This window comes from Rhyacophila brunnea, unplaced genomic scaffold (assembly GCF_057557595.1).
Source record: "Rhyacophila brunnea isolate RB1 unplaced genomic scaffold, BYU_Rbru_1.0 scaffold_12, whole genome shotgun sequence".
In the NCBI taxonomy this organism is placed as follows: domain Eukaryota; kingdom Metazoa; phylum Arthropoda; class Insecta; order Trichoptera; family Rhyacophilidae; genus Rhyacophila; species Rhyacophila brunnea.
The window spans coordinates 18,958,167-18,977,109 of NW_028232774.1; the positions used below are offsets into that span (position 1 = coordinate 18,958,167).

General features: G+C 30.4%; 1 protein-coding gene across 1 annotated transcript in view; it reads left to right on the forward strand.

Annotated features, from left to right (window-relative positions):
• Window positions 1-18,943, forward strand: part of TfAP-2 (transcription factor AP-2) — a 126,618-nt gene that overhangs the window by 76,459 nt on the left and 31,216 nt on the right. The window contains exon 5 of the mRNA XM_085940088.1: window positions 6,216-6,270. Within this exon, the coding sequence (XP_085796214.1) occupies window positions 6,216-6,270 (55 nt within the window). The remainder of the gene's footprint in view (window positions 1-6,215; window positions 6,271-18,943) is intronic.

Below are 18,943 nucleotides of genomic sequence, written 5' to 3' on the forward strand. Positions count from 1 at the left end.
CTGGACCTGGAAAATACATACCTACTTTGTTTTTCAATTTGTGTTGGAATCAGAGTATGGACTTAATAGGTTGAGCAAGTGGCTAACATCCATTTCTCGTAATCGTAATACAAACTTCTACTCTGTGGAGGTCCATATGCTCCTATTAGGATCGGACATGGTCAAAAGAAAGAAGAATATTATATACATTGCAAAAGTACAAAGATATAATTCAATAACTTATATACTATTTATTACATGAAACATCTTGTGGCAGTTGAGTTTCAAGAGTGTTATAATATAAGTGTATAAATAATATTTATTGTCCAATATTTTGTGTCAAAAATAAAACCTAATTGAAAAACCATAATACTATAATTTACTTCCTAATAATAATTAATTAAATAATCACAGAATATGAATAATACAGAAGAGAGTGCTTTTTAAAATATTAAAGAAATATTCGAATACCATACACTGATTTCAGAATATTACAACAGCCAATATAAATTTCAAGAATGCAATAACTAGTCGATACGAGAGAAAAAAATATATATCAAAATTTTCCCTTTAAGATTATTAAATTCTTCGTCCTTCATACATTAGGGTGACAAGGCCTTCTGATTTTATCGGGAATGAATCAATAGAGTTCAATAAAAATCAGTACATACCTACTTATTTTTATATTAATTCATTCAGTGATACTAAATTAAATTAAATTAGTTTCTTACAGAATATTCTTTTCCCTGCCTTGGTAAATCAATTACTACCATGTTCAATTTGTATAAAAAGCTGTAATCATTGTATGTGAATATCCTGATCATTATTAAGTGTGAATAAATGGAAATATTACGATTAATACTACGTAATGTTATTTTATAATACTTTTATAAATACAATATTGTTTCACCAAAAAATACAGATAATACCATTAGAATGGTACTAACATAAAATACATCTATTACCCTGTTCTCACTCTTAATCAAAACATATGGGTTTAGTACAGGGTAGAGATTACTTAGGATTAGGTTAGGTTAGGATTGATCGTAATACTATCATATCTGAATAGGAATCACGCACACTCTAGTATACACATACCAATTAAGGTCTTGTGAAGTTGCTCTTGGGACACTCTCAGCACAACTTTCAAGGGCGCCTAATGTTCGCTACGACATGTCATACACCCGTTGGTGTGGAAACGTGAAGCGTGATGAAGAGAATATAAATTTATATATTCGTGCAACTCATTGGGTCTTTGCTCCGGAAACAAACATCGAAAACAACGTGTACATACTTACCTATATTCTGCCAGATACGGGATCGAGCTAGCACCACAGTTTTAAAGACGGGCGCTTTATCAACTATGCCACCGCACAACATTGATTATATTATCATAACACGGCAATAAGTAATACCGTAAAATTTAATACTAATTTTAACTCTATACTTACTAATAATAATAGCTATACAAAAACAAAAACTACCTTTTCAGGCAATTGCTTAAAATGTAAAAGAAACATGCGCCGTACACAACTAATACAAAGTGAAATGATAATAATTTTAATAAGAAAAAACTATTTCCTATTGTATTATGTAACATCAACGGTGTGTTCACCCCATTGAAGAAAATTCCTCTAGCTTCGTCGAACTTACATCTTGTATTCCCCACAATATACTTAATAGAGTTCCTATGAATTCTGTTCTCCGGATAACGTTATTAGCTAATTTGTTTTCCGTCCAATCTTTTTTGTGTTGAAAAATTTGGTTTACTTTATATTATCTTCCCCACTTAATAAAAAAACTAATGGAGTAGTTAGGTACTTAATGTATATTGACTTTACTTTTAGACAAATTTAGATTGATAATAAAACATTATACATTAGCAAACCTGCTAACTATACAAGATCTCATTGGATGAGAGTCATTCCATACTAATCAGTCGATACCTTATTGGCTGTATAGCGTTTAATACAAATATTTTGACCAATAAATAAAGCTTTACGAGCTGTCAGATTTTTTTTACGCATAAAATCTATGCAAATTTAGTTAAAGTTATATCCCAAATGATAAATCGATAGTGTTATATGTATGCTTTAATAAATACTCATATTATATTAACTAAACTACTGTCTTTTATATAGGTTGGAAATAGCGAATAGTTATGTAGGCTATTGGTGTTAGTGGTTAGGTAGTGTTATGTCTTATTGATAGGTTTAAAGGCATCCAATAGAATATTAACTTGTGTTTTGTGTTATAAATCTAAATAATAATTATCTTCTTTCCCCGCGTTATTCTTCAACTTCGGTAACCCAATACCACGTCCAGGAAACATACCGACTCCCTTCCGTCTGCCACAAGCTACATCTTCTATCTTAGCCACTACTATGTCTCTTTCTAGATAGGTAGTCCAACAATTGGAATATTCGTCTCTCGACCATCCTTTTCCCATGTTGTCTATTAAAGACGAGTCTATTCGATGACCGGGTCTTCCATCTTTGAGACAAAATTAAAACAATTTAATATCTCTATTCCAATGATATCCAGCTTCCTCCTGTATATTTATGATAAGGTCCAGCATTTTGATCCATAGATAAGTCGCACTTTAGGTTCCCACGCTACTATACCCCGAAATAACGATTAAATAAATGTGTTATAAATAATCTTTGTAGAAGAATCTGTCAAGTTATCCCTTATATTGTAAAAATGTATCGTATACTGTCGCACTGGAAGAATATTTAAAAAATTAAATTCCATATTTTTACGTATATACTAGGTATATAATCGCTAATAATTATTATTACGCTACGAGATTTTGAAAACTTTTGTTGATCGTCAGACACTTTCACTTATATTTATTTACATCCGTGAAATATTTACATTGATAAGCATATCTTTTTAAATACATTGACAATTCAAGAGATACCATATTTGAAAAATCGATTTTCCTTTGCAATTTCCTTCTTTTCGGCACCTTTCTATCGATCTATCAAAAACCATTGCACAGTTGCTTACTAAATTTCGTTACATAATATCGTCTCTGTTCTGGCAGAACACACTAACTGGAGAATACTAGTTTTGAGTAATTTGACTTTGAAGTTGTTAAAATGTTTAAAATTGCCTATCATGTGAGTTTATTAAGTAATCGTAAAAAGTATGACTTTAAAATAAAGACTGTTTATTTATTAAAAAGGTTTCCAGACGGTAAAGTTTGAAATAAGGAATATTTTGGTATAACTAACTAAATAATATGTCATTTTTTTCGAATTAGTGTCTTCTGCCAGAACAGTGACGATATTTTCAGACTAACTAAGGCTTTAAGGGTTTTACGAGAATTACGAAGTGATTAATTCATAAAACCATTTTACATCTTTCTTTATATGTTGGCCTGATTTTGCAAAGAAATAAATCAATCAAAATCATAATATATAGACAGCTTTATCCAATCAATGAAACTTAAAATTTGAAACTTGTATCCAGTAAGCCTAGAATTTTTTTGGAAATCTTCTGTATATCAATCAGTTCGATGCATTACAACGTTCCCGTAACTGTTAACAATTATTTTATTTCATTCATTCCTAATAACTTAATATTAAAAATTAAAACAAAACCTCTCACCGTAATGACTAATGGGAGAAAGCACTGATAACGTTATTATTATCTGCGGTAAATGATCATCTCTGTTATATGATTATTATCGATAATTTAAATAAATAATAAATGCTCATTATTGTACATCTATTTGCAGTAATTTTGTGGTCAAGCATGATCTAATTTCGGTTGACCGAAATTCACGAGCATTTATTTTTAAATTTGCACGCAGTAACACTGCAAAGAATGAACACACTGTTTTAATATAATTTTTAAATTGGAATAAGTACTATTTCTCAGTATAGTATACCGACATAGTAACTACAATAGTAATATTTAGGTATATAATATTGTCTTTGGCTCAACGATTTGCTTTAGATAAAAATAATCGTAGATTTAAAGAACGAAATATTTCTTCAAATATATACAGGCTTAATAATGTGTTTACTACTAATAATAAAAATGACACAATTTGAACCCCTGTTCATGGTAATACAATATAGATCTCAGTTAAGGGCGGACGTGCCCAGCGTGGATCAAAATGGAGCTTTTTTTCTATTTTCAAAGCATAATCCTGGACATACCTTAAACGTTGTAGATAATCTATTTTTATAATTTTGAAGCCTTATTATCCGTTATATTTATTTTAAACATTTAATGACTGCATAAAGTATTTTTATTACATAAAATAGTATTCTTTTAAACCTCTCGCTCTAATGTTTTAGAATATAGTCGTATTTCAGTACATAAATGTGCAGTGGTGTTAAGATTTTTTACATTTATTAATTTTTAAACGCATTTATAAAACCATCAGTATAATTTATATTTTTTTAATATATTTTATAATTATATGCTTGCGTACAAAAAGGATTAAAAGCTTACCGTAGAGTAAATTATTGCCAAACGTTGAAATATCAATTATTAATAACTAAAATTAAATTAATTTTTACAACGACGTGTCAATAATTGACCGCTAACTTTGATTTACATTATATAAATTAATTCAGGTTCATTGTAGGTACAGATAGAAACAGATAGATACTAAACATTGTTTAATGGAAACATTTGATCACTTGGTCTCGAGTAAGTACGATTCATTAACCATGAGAGCTACTTGACAATAAATTATTTTTTACAGTCACTCGTTATCAATTTTAATGCATTTACCGTTCTACGGGTCTTCAATCGTCATCATGGGCTGTTTCTCGCGATGCCGATTGAAAACAAATATCAACAAAAAAAATATCGACAATATTAACACACATAACGTTTACTTTAGGAGCTTTATTGAAATAATTCCCCTTCAATATCAACGCAGAAAGCTCAAATAGACATGTGATATTTTTTTTAATTCCCCTAATGCCTCGTCCAAAATTCCTCACATCGCGATGTCCAGACATTCCTGGAAGCGTTTTTTTATCAGATATTTTTTTTGTTTTAATAACGATGCAAGACATTTTTAATGAAAGCTTGCCACAGCATTTCGCATGGCTGACAACTTTGCGCTGGAAAATTTTTGAGCTTTAAATACTTTTGCGAAATTTCTGAAGCGCCAAGTTTATCAAACGAGGTCCTGTTTTTAAGTTTGCAAATAAAGCTACGTCATATAATGCATATTATAATATATTTTTAAGCACGGTAATATACGGTATATAGTGATTCTCTGAGGGGTTGAGGGGGAACTGGGGGTATTATATAAGGTGATGATTTGTGACGAAACAATTGTAGAAAATGTAACGACATAAAACCAACATAACATTAGTTCATTATTACTAACATACATACTTTGAAAATACGTCCCTCAACGGGTCTGGAACCCGTATCCATTGGATTCGGGCTAATGTACTTTACCAATTGAGTTACCTGCATCGTACATAGTAGTTTTTACATTATTTTATTATTTAAGCTTAATAAATTCCGTTCATTTTGTAATTCAAGGTATCAATTACCTTAATTACTAACCGGCATCAGGATATTTCCAAACATTCTATATTGAAGTTATCAGATATATTTTCAAATTATGTATGCTCTATAAAGAATTTTACATTCTCAAATCATGTAAGTAAATTGTTTGTTAAATAAAAAATAGCCTTTTCAATTTTATCTAAGAATAAAATATTCCGTAAATCATTTTACCGAAATCGAACATTTTTCGGAAATGGAGCGTAATTTAGACGAGGGTTGTACAAAAAATCTATTAACATCATTTATGGTCCACCCCATATAATTGAAGCGAGTACCTATGGTACTGACGCTCGGGCTCTAGTTGCAGGGATGGAATTTGTATCATATTCATACGTTATGTTGTAGATAAATATATCGTGGGTCTGTATCCTAGTGATTGCTTTCACAGGATATATGTTAACTGATCAACGATTTGGACGAATCTCTAATAAAAAATAATCATTGTTAAAAGTCTGTTAAACTACCATCACACTGTTAACGTCCATGTAAAAGTGGTCTTCGTGATACACTTTGTCTAAACATTTATTTTCATAATACATTACTTACTACTATATAAGTCTTATACTTATAAGTAAGATATTGATAGGTATTAATATATTTTATTCCACAAATTAATGTTAATCAGTTATCATGATTGTATTGATTTAATTTTTACTAATAATGAATATTTTTCTTTTCCTCAGAATACCGGACTAGATGATAATACAGGGTTCATGTCTGATCTCCCCTTATTAAAAAGTGAGTACATACTTTTATATTATATTATTTAATATAAACTAATTGTGTCTTATAATGAATGCTGTCTGATTTATTCATTTCTACATTTTAATACCATAGCTTTGAGTATCCAAGCGCCACATGAATATGTTAATAAGTATTACTTTACTGATCAAATATCATATACATATCAAAGATGCAGCCTTACCGAGCTCTCCAATAAAATCTCTGAGACCGAGTTTCAGTTTTTCATAACTTATAATATATTACTATGCAAGAAACAGTGAATGACATTCTGACTATTCATTCATTGTCCAGAGTTTGTATTAAAATTAGTAAGTAGACCACTTACATACATTTTGGTTCACAATTCTATAGTACTTTTGAGTAATTATATATCTGGATACGTATTGTAATCTTTCATTGTACTTTTATTCGTAAATAGCTTCACCTTATCAACGCCAATCATGAGAAGTGTGTTTGAGATACTCGTACAGTTGTAGCACTTATAGTTTCCTATGAATTTCCCCGTGCCTGCAATTTACATTAAAATAGTTTCATACGTCTTACTCTCATGTGTCGATGTCTTTATAGTTTTTTTTTTTGCTCTGGTCGTCCGTTTTTCTTTTTTTTAATTTTAGAATCACCAAGAAGACCATAGTTTGGGTTCGTACAGATATATTTAAGTAATAAAGTACCAACAAATTAAACTACAAATAAACAAAAACGTTGACTTTCTTATACACATTCGTTTTCTAATTATTTACCAATAGGCAATCACATCGTCTTACATTTTTTTTTTAATTGGTTACTTATAAATATTATTGTATTTCTTTATTTAAAAAAAAATTCATTACCACCTTTCGCCATAATTATCAGAAATGATAGCTTAAATATACATAATTTGAAAACACCTCAGAATCATACATATTAGAAAAATCAGGGACTGGTTTTGGCACCATATTTTTTTAAGATTGTTCATAATAATGTTATGTTTTCAATTTAACACGAATAAATAAATAAACAATAATTATTTAATACAAACTGATAATAATATATTAAACAAAAAGTTTTATTTAAGTATATTTTTTAATCTGTTACATACGTTGATTCTTTTTAATTTAATTATTTTATACATACATACAGTCATATACAATAAATAATGTTAATCTGTATTATTATTTTGACAGTCAACCTTGAGATAATTGTGATTTTTGTGCATATATAAAATATTACTTAAAATAACGTATTTGACTAAATTTTGTCATTGGAAAATATTCATAATGGTATTATAAACACAAAATTTCAATGGTTTTGTATATTAAAACTCATTTAGTGCTAACAACGCGACTGGCGCGTTTGCAGTAGTTGGCCATTGGATATAATTAACATGATATTTAAATGTGGTAATTAAAAAGTAGTTAACTGGTCGGCAGTGAATGTATTAAGCGCCTAAATTTACACATAAACTTCAAAAATATCTTAAAAACATGTATTGGACTTGAAACGAAATGCTTCAATTGTATATGTTAACATGAGTCAATATATCTCTTCAATACAAATCGAGTTCAAAGATCGATATCAAAAATAATATCATCTATTATAATATTATAGATACAACATGTAATTACAGGTAAGTAGATGGTACCTGTAGGTTCATAATCATACTTAAAAAAACACGAAAATACAAACACATTATCGTACCGTTTATATTCGATCATAAAAAAGCTATTTTATAGTCTTTTGTGATAGTTTTTTTGTTGATATTAGTTATTCTGTAACTCAGTCTTCATACATCACTCATCTATTGTCTAAATTGGTTTTATGGTACCGTAATTTTCAGTGCCTCTCAACCTGTGCAGATACGTCACCTGAGTGCATTTTATTTTGTATAAACTATTAGACGCGGAAAATTAGTCATAGTTTATTCAAAGAGTTTCTAACATTGGTACCATACAGCCAATAAAATGTATATATTATTTTTTTAAATATTACCTATATACTTACGTAAAACTTATATATTATCATGACAGTTCTAACATTATTTGATTAGGTTTAAATAACATTCAAAATTAAATCCAAAATAGGTTATATTACACTCCCTTAAATTATACAAAATTATTTTTTACTCTATATATAGCTATTTCGGCCTATATACCATTATACAGACTATATCAATGTTAATATATTTAGTTTAAAAAAAAAACGAAAAGAATAAGTATATTATATTATAATAGATATATAATTAAAATTATTTGTTCGCTTTTCATAATTATGTATTCAATAATGTTTATTTATTAATTTATTTTTGTTTAAATTAAGACATATATATAATATTATGCATTCGAAACTTTTAATCTCCACCTTAATATTTTTTTTAAATATTCTAGCGAGCAATATTTATTTAATATATTTTTTCAACTCATTTATTGATCTATTTAAAATCATTCTATAAAATAGTCAATAATAATTTTGATGTCCTTACTAATGTCGCTCGTAGTAAAACTTTACAGTCTTCTAGTTATCCCATCTCAAGATAGACGTGGAGTTCCATGATGATGTCTATCGTTTGGTTGACATATTTGACAGAACCATTAAAATTCATCAGCTTTTTATATATTAACTGCCATGCTGTAATAATGTATTGTCATAAATGATTAAATAAAACATTTATAAAAATATGCTTACTAGTATATAATTGTCAATGTTATAAAAACCATTGAAAATAGTATTATGTATCGTAACAATCTTTAATTCTAAATGAAACTAAGTACACATGACAGATGTGTGTAAATACTTTTCTTCTTGAAAAGGATCTCGAAATCTAAAACATTGAGAATCTCTCGGTAAAGGTATGAGAAACAAATGGACTCAAACGTAAATTGCTTTTTTTTGCTCCTACCCAAACCTAATTGCAAATGATACTACATCGCTTTGTAATAGATACCATAGCTATTACCTACCTATCTACCGCACATACCTATCTTCTCTACCTCTCGTGTATTAAAAAATCATATCTTTGAACCTGATTGCAGGAAGAAATATGTAGGTACATTATTTATTATAAATTACTATTGAACTTCGGAAATTATAATAACGAGGAGGTTTTTTTTATCGATGAGATTCTGAAATATCATGAGAACATTTTGCATGTGTTAAGAAACGTTTGATAAACTCATAAATATAAAAAAAATGCTGTGTGTACTAGGTGATGTGTTTTAATTTTTTCTCTCTTTTCGATCTTTTCCTCGTGACTGAGGATCATGACCATCTTCAAAATGATCAAGATTCTCCATCGATCCTCCTCTGTTTATCTGATGGCTGAATGAAGACTACCCTCGTAGGCTCCTTTACTTAGTACATCATTCACGCCGACGCTTTTCTTCTGCTTCTTCCTCTCTAGACGCAATTATCTGGTCCGCGTCTAACAATATGTCGTCATTCGTCACGTGCTATGTCCAAGAAAAACGTTGCATTCGACACCAACACCACATTTCAAAAGTATCAATTCACTTAAGTTACCTTGACTCGATACCGTATAAATATATGTAAAACCCTAATATTTGCAAAATAATCATTCAATGACTGTTTGTATATAAATCGTGTTATATTAAATTTTAATTTGCTCGTATAAATTTTTCATTTGCTCATCGGGATAGGCCTGTGTGTGAGCATACACTTGCAGAAGCAGAAGCTGGTATCTGCCGTTGATTCGAATGATCAACCTAGCCATCCTATCAGATGAGCAATTGAAGCAGATAAGAGTACGCGATGTGATATAGGTCGCTAAGCAGATGAAATGGCAATTAACTGGACATGTCGCTCACTAGACAACCGCCGTCATACAGTGGTACCCAAGGGACACTAAATGCCCACAGAATTGCCCTAAAACCCGATGGATAGACGAGCTCATAAAGTTCGGTGGATGTATGTACGTGGCGGAAAATAACTAGAGACTGAGAAGAGTCAGGATAGCTAAGGGAGGCCTTCATCCTGCTGATGGTGATGATCATAATATTAAATTTAAACCTGAATAATTAAATATTATTTATTTCAATTTTAATCCCTTCGCATTAAGTATATTATGCGTTCCGTTTTGACTTTAATTTGACGGAATGTCAATCAAACTAAACGGTGATTCAAAATTACGTATCAATAAAAATACATTGCTAAGTAGTTATATCTTTTGGGATGTTCTTCGCGACACTAAATAGAATCGCGAACCAGTTCTTGCGGAGCTTAATTGTTCCAACAGGTGTTCGAACGTTCGCAGACATCCTTTGTATGTGTACAGCTACCTATCAATCTGGATCAGCTGGTGTGAAAAAATGGCCGCAAAAAACGTCCAAGCAATCAAAATGCCCGTCGCATTATTTCATCAATAAATGCTGTTGATAAAAATAAATATCACCGTAATATAATTTCCAGTCGTATACATTTTAATATTCTTTCCTGTTGTTATAGAGAATATGTTTTTTTGTGTCGTTATTAAAGACCACAGTATGTGTGGTGGCCACATGAGGATAAAAAGTATTTTAAATCTATAATGACTATGGTTTCAGATCAATTGAATTCGATTTTTATTTTATTTTCATGCAATGTACAAACGGACGTTACGAATTTTCAATCTAAAACATTCACAAAGTCAACATGTTGTTAAAATAGATATAATTTTTGTCGTTGGCAATCAATTTCAGTTTAGGATATAAGGTACAAAGTCAGTAACCTACATTTTTTGATTCTATTACTTACTTTTAATAATTTTCTTTTTAATTACGTTTTTCATGAACCTTTGAGACGTTGACTTCGTCAGAAAATACTAAAAAATTAATCAAACCATTAAAATTCTGGTAACATATATATGTCTACTCCATGGCGGTATATAGTATATACAAAAATGCAAGGGGGTCTCCAAGCACTACAGTGCCTTTAGTTTTCACGCACCTTAACAGACACTGAAACCCAACTTCCTTACTGGTAAATTGTATTTTTTTTTAAATGTCCATGTTTCTTACATTTTAATTTCATCACTTAGGGGTGGAATAATATATTACCTGTTCGCACTATTTATAACAATTACATTGTAAGTAGTATGCTCAACTGATTCTAGTATTTAAGCTATTTTTACAACTCATTATAAACGATAAATAATCGTCATAGACGAGTACTTATTCTCCACTTAACAAACGATTAATTTAATAATTATGATATATATGAATACATTAAAATTAAATCAACCGCATGATAGACAGCGTCATGCAATATCTCGGTCTCTTGCGATGGGATATTTTTATTATTTACGATTTGAAGCGTTTCCACAATTCGCAGGTGACTAATCATAATATTTTGAGAAAAAAACGTAATAGTGAATTTTACAATCAATTAATATCAAAATCATGAGTTAAATACATTTTATAGTATTATACAAAATACGTTTTTTTTTTATTTCATGGAATATGACGGTGTACGTACAGACTACAGTGTATACCTACCTACTTGTCAAAATCTCTGAATAGGTGTTGCCACAATGAATGTTTTTTTCCTGTTTCATATTATTATTAGGTAGACCATTATACTATTTGACACCCCATGGCAGTAAATTTGACACCTTATTATAAAATACATATCTAATTGTGTTTTAAATATTAATAATACGTTATTGGCCTTATCGTGGGGTGAGTTTTGAATGAGGGTTATAAATAAAATTTATTTGTGTTTAACAGGGGGCTTTGCTTTGTGATATTATTTTTATATCCATTTAATTATGCACTCGTAGTATCAATGTTTCATATAGTTCTAAATACGTACAAAATGTCGGCAGTATAACGCCTATCTGAATCCAAATTTATTCGGTTCTGAAATAAAGTCTGTAGAAGCGATTATTTAACACTTGCGCTTGAGAAAATCTCCTACTCTCTAAACACAACAATGTTAACGTTTCACACATCGAAATAACACACGAATTTACAATGCGATATATTTTAAAGTTTTCCAGTGAAACCTACAAACTTTACATGTCATTACTAAAAAATCTGGACTCGTGATAGAAGGAGTCTTACACGCATTCCATATTAGGAATCTTGAAAACAGTTCGATTTTAGAACCAAACTATTATACGTGTGGTTGTATTGGTAACAAGTTCATTATTTTTTTTTATTCTATTGGCAGCCTCAAAAAAAAAATGGCGGCTTGCGTTCTGGTTTGAAGTGTATTGTCTTGTTACATAACATATTATATAGAGCGTTTATCGTTGAATTACCCAATATCAATTGATTGAGCTTTACATTAATAGTTGACCTCAGAATTATATCTTCTCCTCCTGATTATATAGTCATAAACAGATAAAGTGTTTCAATAATAACAAATACTATAAATAGTTTGCCAGTCAATTTAAACCAATTCAAAGAATCGACAATATTTTATTTTTCTATTCCAATCAGTGCCAACGTACGTACTAAAATGTACGCAGTTTTCAATCGATCTATGCTCCGTGCTTTGGATATTATGGCAACAATTTTTCTTTTAACCCTCCCGTTACTATACCTAATGTCACCTTAGGTTTCCAAGTCCATTAAACTGCTAATATTTCAATTAATATATACTTCGTCATCTTTATATTTCGGCTAGAATCAGCAATATAACATATAATTAAAATGTTATTATTTTCAAAATCGGTAGAATTGTCCAGCAAATACATATAATTATTGATAAATATCCATAAGATTTAATTTACCTGTCAAAACTTATAAATTCACATTGTAAAATGTACAATAACTTGTAGGCTGTAAGAATGTTAAAAAAATAAAAAAGAGTGCATGAATATAATTAAGTATTAATGCCTTTTTGCTAATGTTACATATTAAAACAGATATGTAGCAAATAATAATGATGAAACCTTATTTGACTTATTTATGTTGACGAAACAGGCATTTCCTTTTTACCTTTTTTGTAGGTAATATTCTCAATCTTGCATGGTAACCCAAACTGATATTACCAGGACGGACGGAATTTATCAGCATCTTTTAGAAAAGGGCTCGTTCATTTTAGTGTTGCTAGTCGATTTACAAAATTCTCAAATATATTAATTATCTTGTAAAACATGCCTTTATTTCCGCATTTATTTTAGTAAATATATATATAGGTAAGACATGCTAAATATGTTTTCATAACTTGTAGTGTATTTTTTGATGGATGGATTTATCCGGGATATAAAACATAGCGTATGACATACAACCTATTAGAAACGCATATGAGCCACGCCAAACCGGCTGTATTATCGGTGAATTAATAATCCGCTATCAGTGATAATATTAAATTAGACGAGGTGAAAGCGCCATTTTACTATTTCCTTCTCAGTATGTTATGTTGCTCTGATAAATAATAATAAATAATGAACACACATGCGGTGTAAACATAACATATCAAAGATTCTCAATTTGATACTATTAACGCCAACGTTAATTGCTAACCAATTTCTCTAACGTGTCAATTATTAGTATTGTAAGACAGTAATTAATAGCCAATTATGTTTTTGAAACCTCTTGAATTTAATAAAGTCAAACTAATCGCGTAGGTACCTGGCCAGGAAGTATTCTTGCATTTGTGTAGAAATGTTATGTAGAAATTTCATTAATATATCGATGATTGTATATTTTTTTAACTCTAGAATATGCCCCGAGGTTCAAATTACAATTAGTAGTGGTGTAGTCGCAATGAAACTACTACACAAATACTCAGACTTAATAAAATTAATATATGTAACTTTACCGAGACGACTTTATAATATAAGAGGTCAGTACCTTACCAACGCGAGATTCTGTAAAATCTTTCCCCATTTTTATGTCAATAACGTTTTTTAAGCCATATGGCCGAGTGGTTTATGCATCAACTTATAATATCGTGGGTCCCAGGTTCGAATCCTGAGTCTTCCAAAAAATACACATAATATTATTTTTCAGTTTGTTTTTGAGTCAGCGTATGGACCTAATAGGTTGTAGCATGGCATGTGGCTAACATCAATTTCTCGTAAAAACAAAAATCTGTTGATTATTTTAATATCTAACCAAATTAAGCAGACGAGAATCTAATTGAGAATAGGTACATTGTTTTTAATATCTTTCTTCTGGAATAAATTATATTTAACATACATAACAAAAAATCATATTTGAAAAAAATACAATGCTCGACGGGATTCGAGCCCGTAAAACCACTGGTATCGCGCCAACTGTGCATTTACCAATTATGCTACGAGCCTCATATCTAATTACAATTTAAACTAGTAGATCATACATTAAATGCTTGTCAAATTGTGTTATTATTGACTATCGGTTTTTGTGTATTAAATTAAGGAATATTAATTACCTTAACTACTAACCGACGCCCGGCTCCCGCCAAATATTTTAGTTAATAACGTCTACTTGAACTTGCTAACGATTTTTAATAAACCATTTCTTTTATTCAACGAATATTGTTCAATATAAATGGAATGTTAAATTCTCAAAATCTTGTGAATTATTCGTTGAAATGGTTTATGAAACATAATATTTCAGTCCGCTTCATGCAAGGTTATTTATTGTAAAGTTTACCATCGCAACGCTTACGAACATACCACGTGTGTTATGCCATGGAGTATGGCCACGAGGGTGGAGAGGTGTGTAAGGAAGTGATTTTTTGTTTGAAACTAATATTTATTGGCAACGAGGTGGAGCGACTAAGTGAAAGAAATCACTAATATCAACTGGATATAGATTGTCAACAATAAGAAATGCGTAAAATAAGAGAGCATTCTACAATGTAAAAACATGTTAAAGATTTAAAATATTAAATTTATTAAACGTAACATGCATAGGATCACTGGTTAAATGAGTCCAGCCCGGGGGCGTAGCTTAGTAGCGAAATGTTTAGCCTACCGTGCAGCCGGCCACAGGTCAAAACTGGATTTTAATTTATAATATTATGTCTACACACGCTACACACATTGGAAGCTGTTTAATTCAATAATTTTATGGCTATAGACCCCGCATGCATACAATGTCGTGATATTTGTGTTTGGATCAAATAATATTTCACTTCAGGCGAATTATTTTTTTTTCGCAATTTATACTCGCAGACGGAAGTATATGGCCGTCGCAAAGCGAATTGTTTAATATCCCAATGATGAGTGGTAGAGATCGTTATCTACTTTTAATATATTTTTTTTTCATTTCCGTATTATGTAATTAACAATCAAGGTAGCACCATCTACTACAGTCCAGTTCACGTAGATCGTTCGTGTAGAACCGCTGCAGGGTGTTGGATAATTTGAAGAGTCTGTATACCTAGATGATAAATCATTCATGATTATAACAACAACAAAAAACAATTGTAATCGCGTATTTATTGTAGTTTTCTGATAACTAATTTGTAGCTACTCTGAAATATTTCTGAATTACAAATCATCTGTCACCATCTTTCTGTCAGCCTTGGAGCAAAAACTAATGGTAATCTAACGAATTCTTCCACATTCTCTTATCTGGAACCCTACTCCTCCTAAAATACAATTAGTTTTAAATGAAGTATTTCAAATAATAAAAAAAAACATAGGCAACACTTCTCGTGCAGTTAAAAATCGAATAGTATGAAATATAAATAATATAAAAATACCCTCATAGTGATGAATTCCTCTTTTTTAATCAATGTCCACTCCTCAGTTAGAACATATTGTTATGGACACCACGCTGTGTCTCCAAGAAACCCTATTTCTCTCCCAATATTCTTGTGTCATGTTAATTATTCATGCCAGCATCTCCTAGATCTGCATATTATATAGGTACTGCCCTGCTAAGTAAACAGACGGTGTTTTTGAATTTGGTGAATTTAGAAGCCAAGTTTTAAACTACGAGTACATTTTCTCTGTCAACAAAAATACTGTTTTTTTTAGCTAGCAGGGCAATATACTATATACCTTGTTGGTGGTATTCAAAGACTTTCCAAGACACCGAAATTTGGTTGTCTGAAAAATGCAGGGAAGATTGACTCTCTGAGGTATCCTAAACATGTGGCCGAGCCAACTCAAACTTCACCTCTTCGCTTTTTCTTGACTCCTCGTGAATTTAATGACTTAACTAATAATATATATTATACTTAAGTAAGTGAAGGTACACTTAACACTAAAAGAAGGAGCATCGCTTACTAAAAGCCTTTATAACAGTTTGAAAACTCATCAAAAAATTTCCCAAGTTGCTGCAGAAGTTTTCGAATGGCGGGCACAAAGGGAAAATTATTAAAAAAGAAAAACAATTATTATTATTCCAGTAAAGGAGATCTACATTTTCATTCTCAAAAAGAGCAACCCTTTTAAGTCAAAGAATTTTAAACATTTATTCATTTTTATTTTTACGGGGGGGTTGTACAATAGGGTTGTACAATAGGGTTGTCAGCAGTGCCGGAACACAGATTCCGGTTTTTTTTCACCTAATAATGTGAATACTGAAAATATGCATCATTAAATTGGAATAAATAATTACAAGATAAAAAGAACTTTTTATATACCACGTTTTAAATTTTCTGTTGAATCGTATAAACTTGACAATTCTATGTATTAATAAATACGTTTTTGTACTTGATAGAAATACTGAATAAATATTATAGAATACTGAAATATCATTTTGACATTTCATATTGATTTCCATAGTAACGCACGTATATATTAATAATTTAGTTGCTAGGACCCCTTAAAAACCAATAACAGTTAGTAGTAAATATTACTTTCAACGAATTTCTTCCAAAACATACAAAACAGAATTAACTGAAAATGAATTCAATTCTGATTAAAGATGGCTAAAAGTATTAAAAGAATGCGTTGTCGTCGTGTTCTGATATATTCTAAAAGTTTAAAATGTCTAGCTAGTCGGGAGGTTAGATAACAATCTTGGATAAACAAGAAAAAATTTGTACTGGACACACAAGAAAAAATCTGTACCGGACAAACAAGAATACGAGCTAATAAAAACGTGGTAAAATAGATCATTAAATTCAATATTGATATATGAGAGCTTCACACCCTTCTCATAGGGTTAGATTTCTCTACTTAAGAACATACGGGTTCTTTCCTTATGATAATGACAATAAAATGAATTTCTCGATTCGTTTTCTTCTGGGTATGCTATCAATGCAATCCCTGTCTACCCGAAGAGTGATTGTTCTTTTAAAGCATTTCTTTTTACTTCTTCGTGGGTTCATTTACAATCCGTATATACTGGCAAATATTAATTTTCATGTTCCCACCAATATCACTCGTAGCTCCACGGTCTTCAAGATACCTCGTCGCAGGACAGATGTTATGTTTCATGATGCTGTGTATCGTGCAATTAGCTTATTTGATGGCACCATAAAGGTTGATTTGTTTTTTATTAACTATATAATGTTTGTGGACGTATTAAATAGGCTAAATTTATAATTGTATAAATTATCATATTTCATTAATATTTACACATGCTGTCTTTTTATTGTTATTTGTAATTAAGATATTTTTATACATTTGTATTTATTAAGTATTATGGGGCATTGGCCAATAGCTGTATTGCCGTAATACTCTTTTTATAAATAAATAAATAAAATAAATAAATACTTATCCTGTAGCCGTTTAACGTAACTACATTAAACAGTTTTATGTTTATTGATGTAATAGTAGTAACAATTGCGTAAGACTTGGTAGCTTAAACCAGACTAGAGGATTAAAAAAAATTATTAATAATCAAAATCCACTTATTCTTCATGTGAACTTGTTTTCTCTCTATCAACTACTTACCATGTTACTACAGTAGGTACTATACATCCTTCCGACTATATAGTGTGATATAACAAACTAATACCATTATTATACTGAGGGCGTCTCAGAAAGAACTTCCCAAGACCCTGATCATGAATGGTGTGCGTGCACTAACTTACAAGATCCAATGACTATGATTATTTTCAATGAGAACGCGTAGATTATAGACCCTTGATCTGAATAATTAAATTGTGACTAATGTTCACCCTAGCATCCCTCTGTCAAAACGGTATTTTTTTTAATTGACGCTTCACTGTCACTTGTGCGCAGTTTTAATCACGTGAATGATTAGCAGAGAAAGGATGTGATCGGGTCAGATTGAAATTTTGACAGCGGTTGTATGAATAAATGAGACTTGCTATCAGTGATTTTATATTATCAAATAAAAAATACAATTTTTTCAGATTACCTTAGTAGCTATCCCAAATGCTACACGCTGTAATGTGTAACAGTCAGGATCGAAAACTCTTAAAGATTATCCCACTTTCTAGTACCTACTCTAATATTTCATGCGCAAAATACGCCAAGTCGCTAATATTTTTTGACTTCTTCTTTCCCATAGACAGCGCCAGAGTAATAAATAGTATTATAGTTCGTTTAATGCCAATGATAAACACAGAGTGGAAGAAATTTTCTCATTAATTACTATGAATTATTATTATACGTAATTTTCATATTTCATAAATTTAATCGATCTGAAATACCGGTAGATAAAACTACCGTGGCTCTAGAGTTGTATATTTATCGATTGCAAAGTTTAGTTGGTATATTAATAAAAACATGCAAAGCAATGTACCCGTAAATGGTAATCGTATGTAGATATTTATTTTGATTTTTACTATATGCTAATGCGACAATTATCTATGCAACTATTATTTTGTCGCA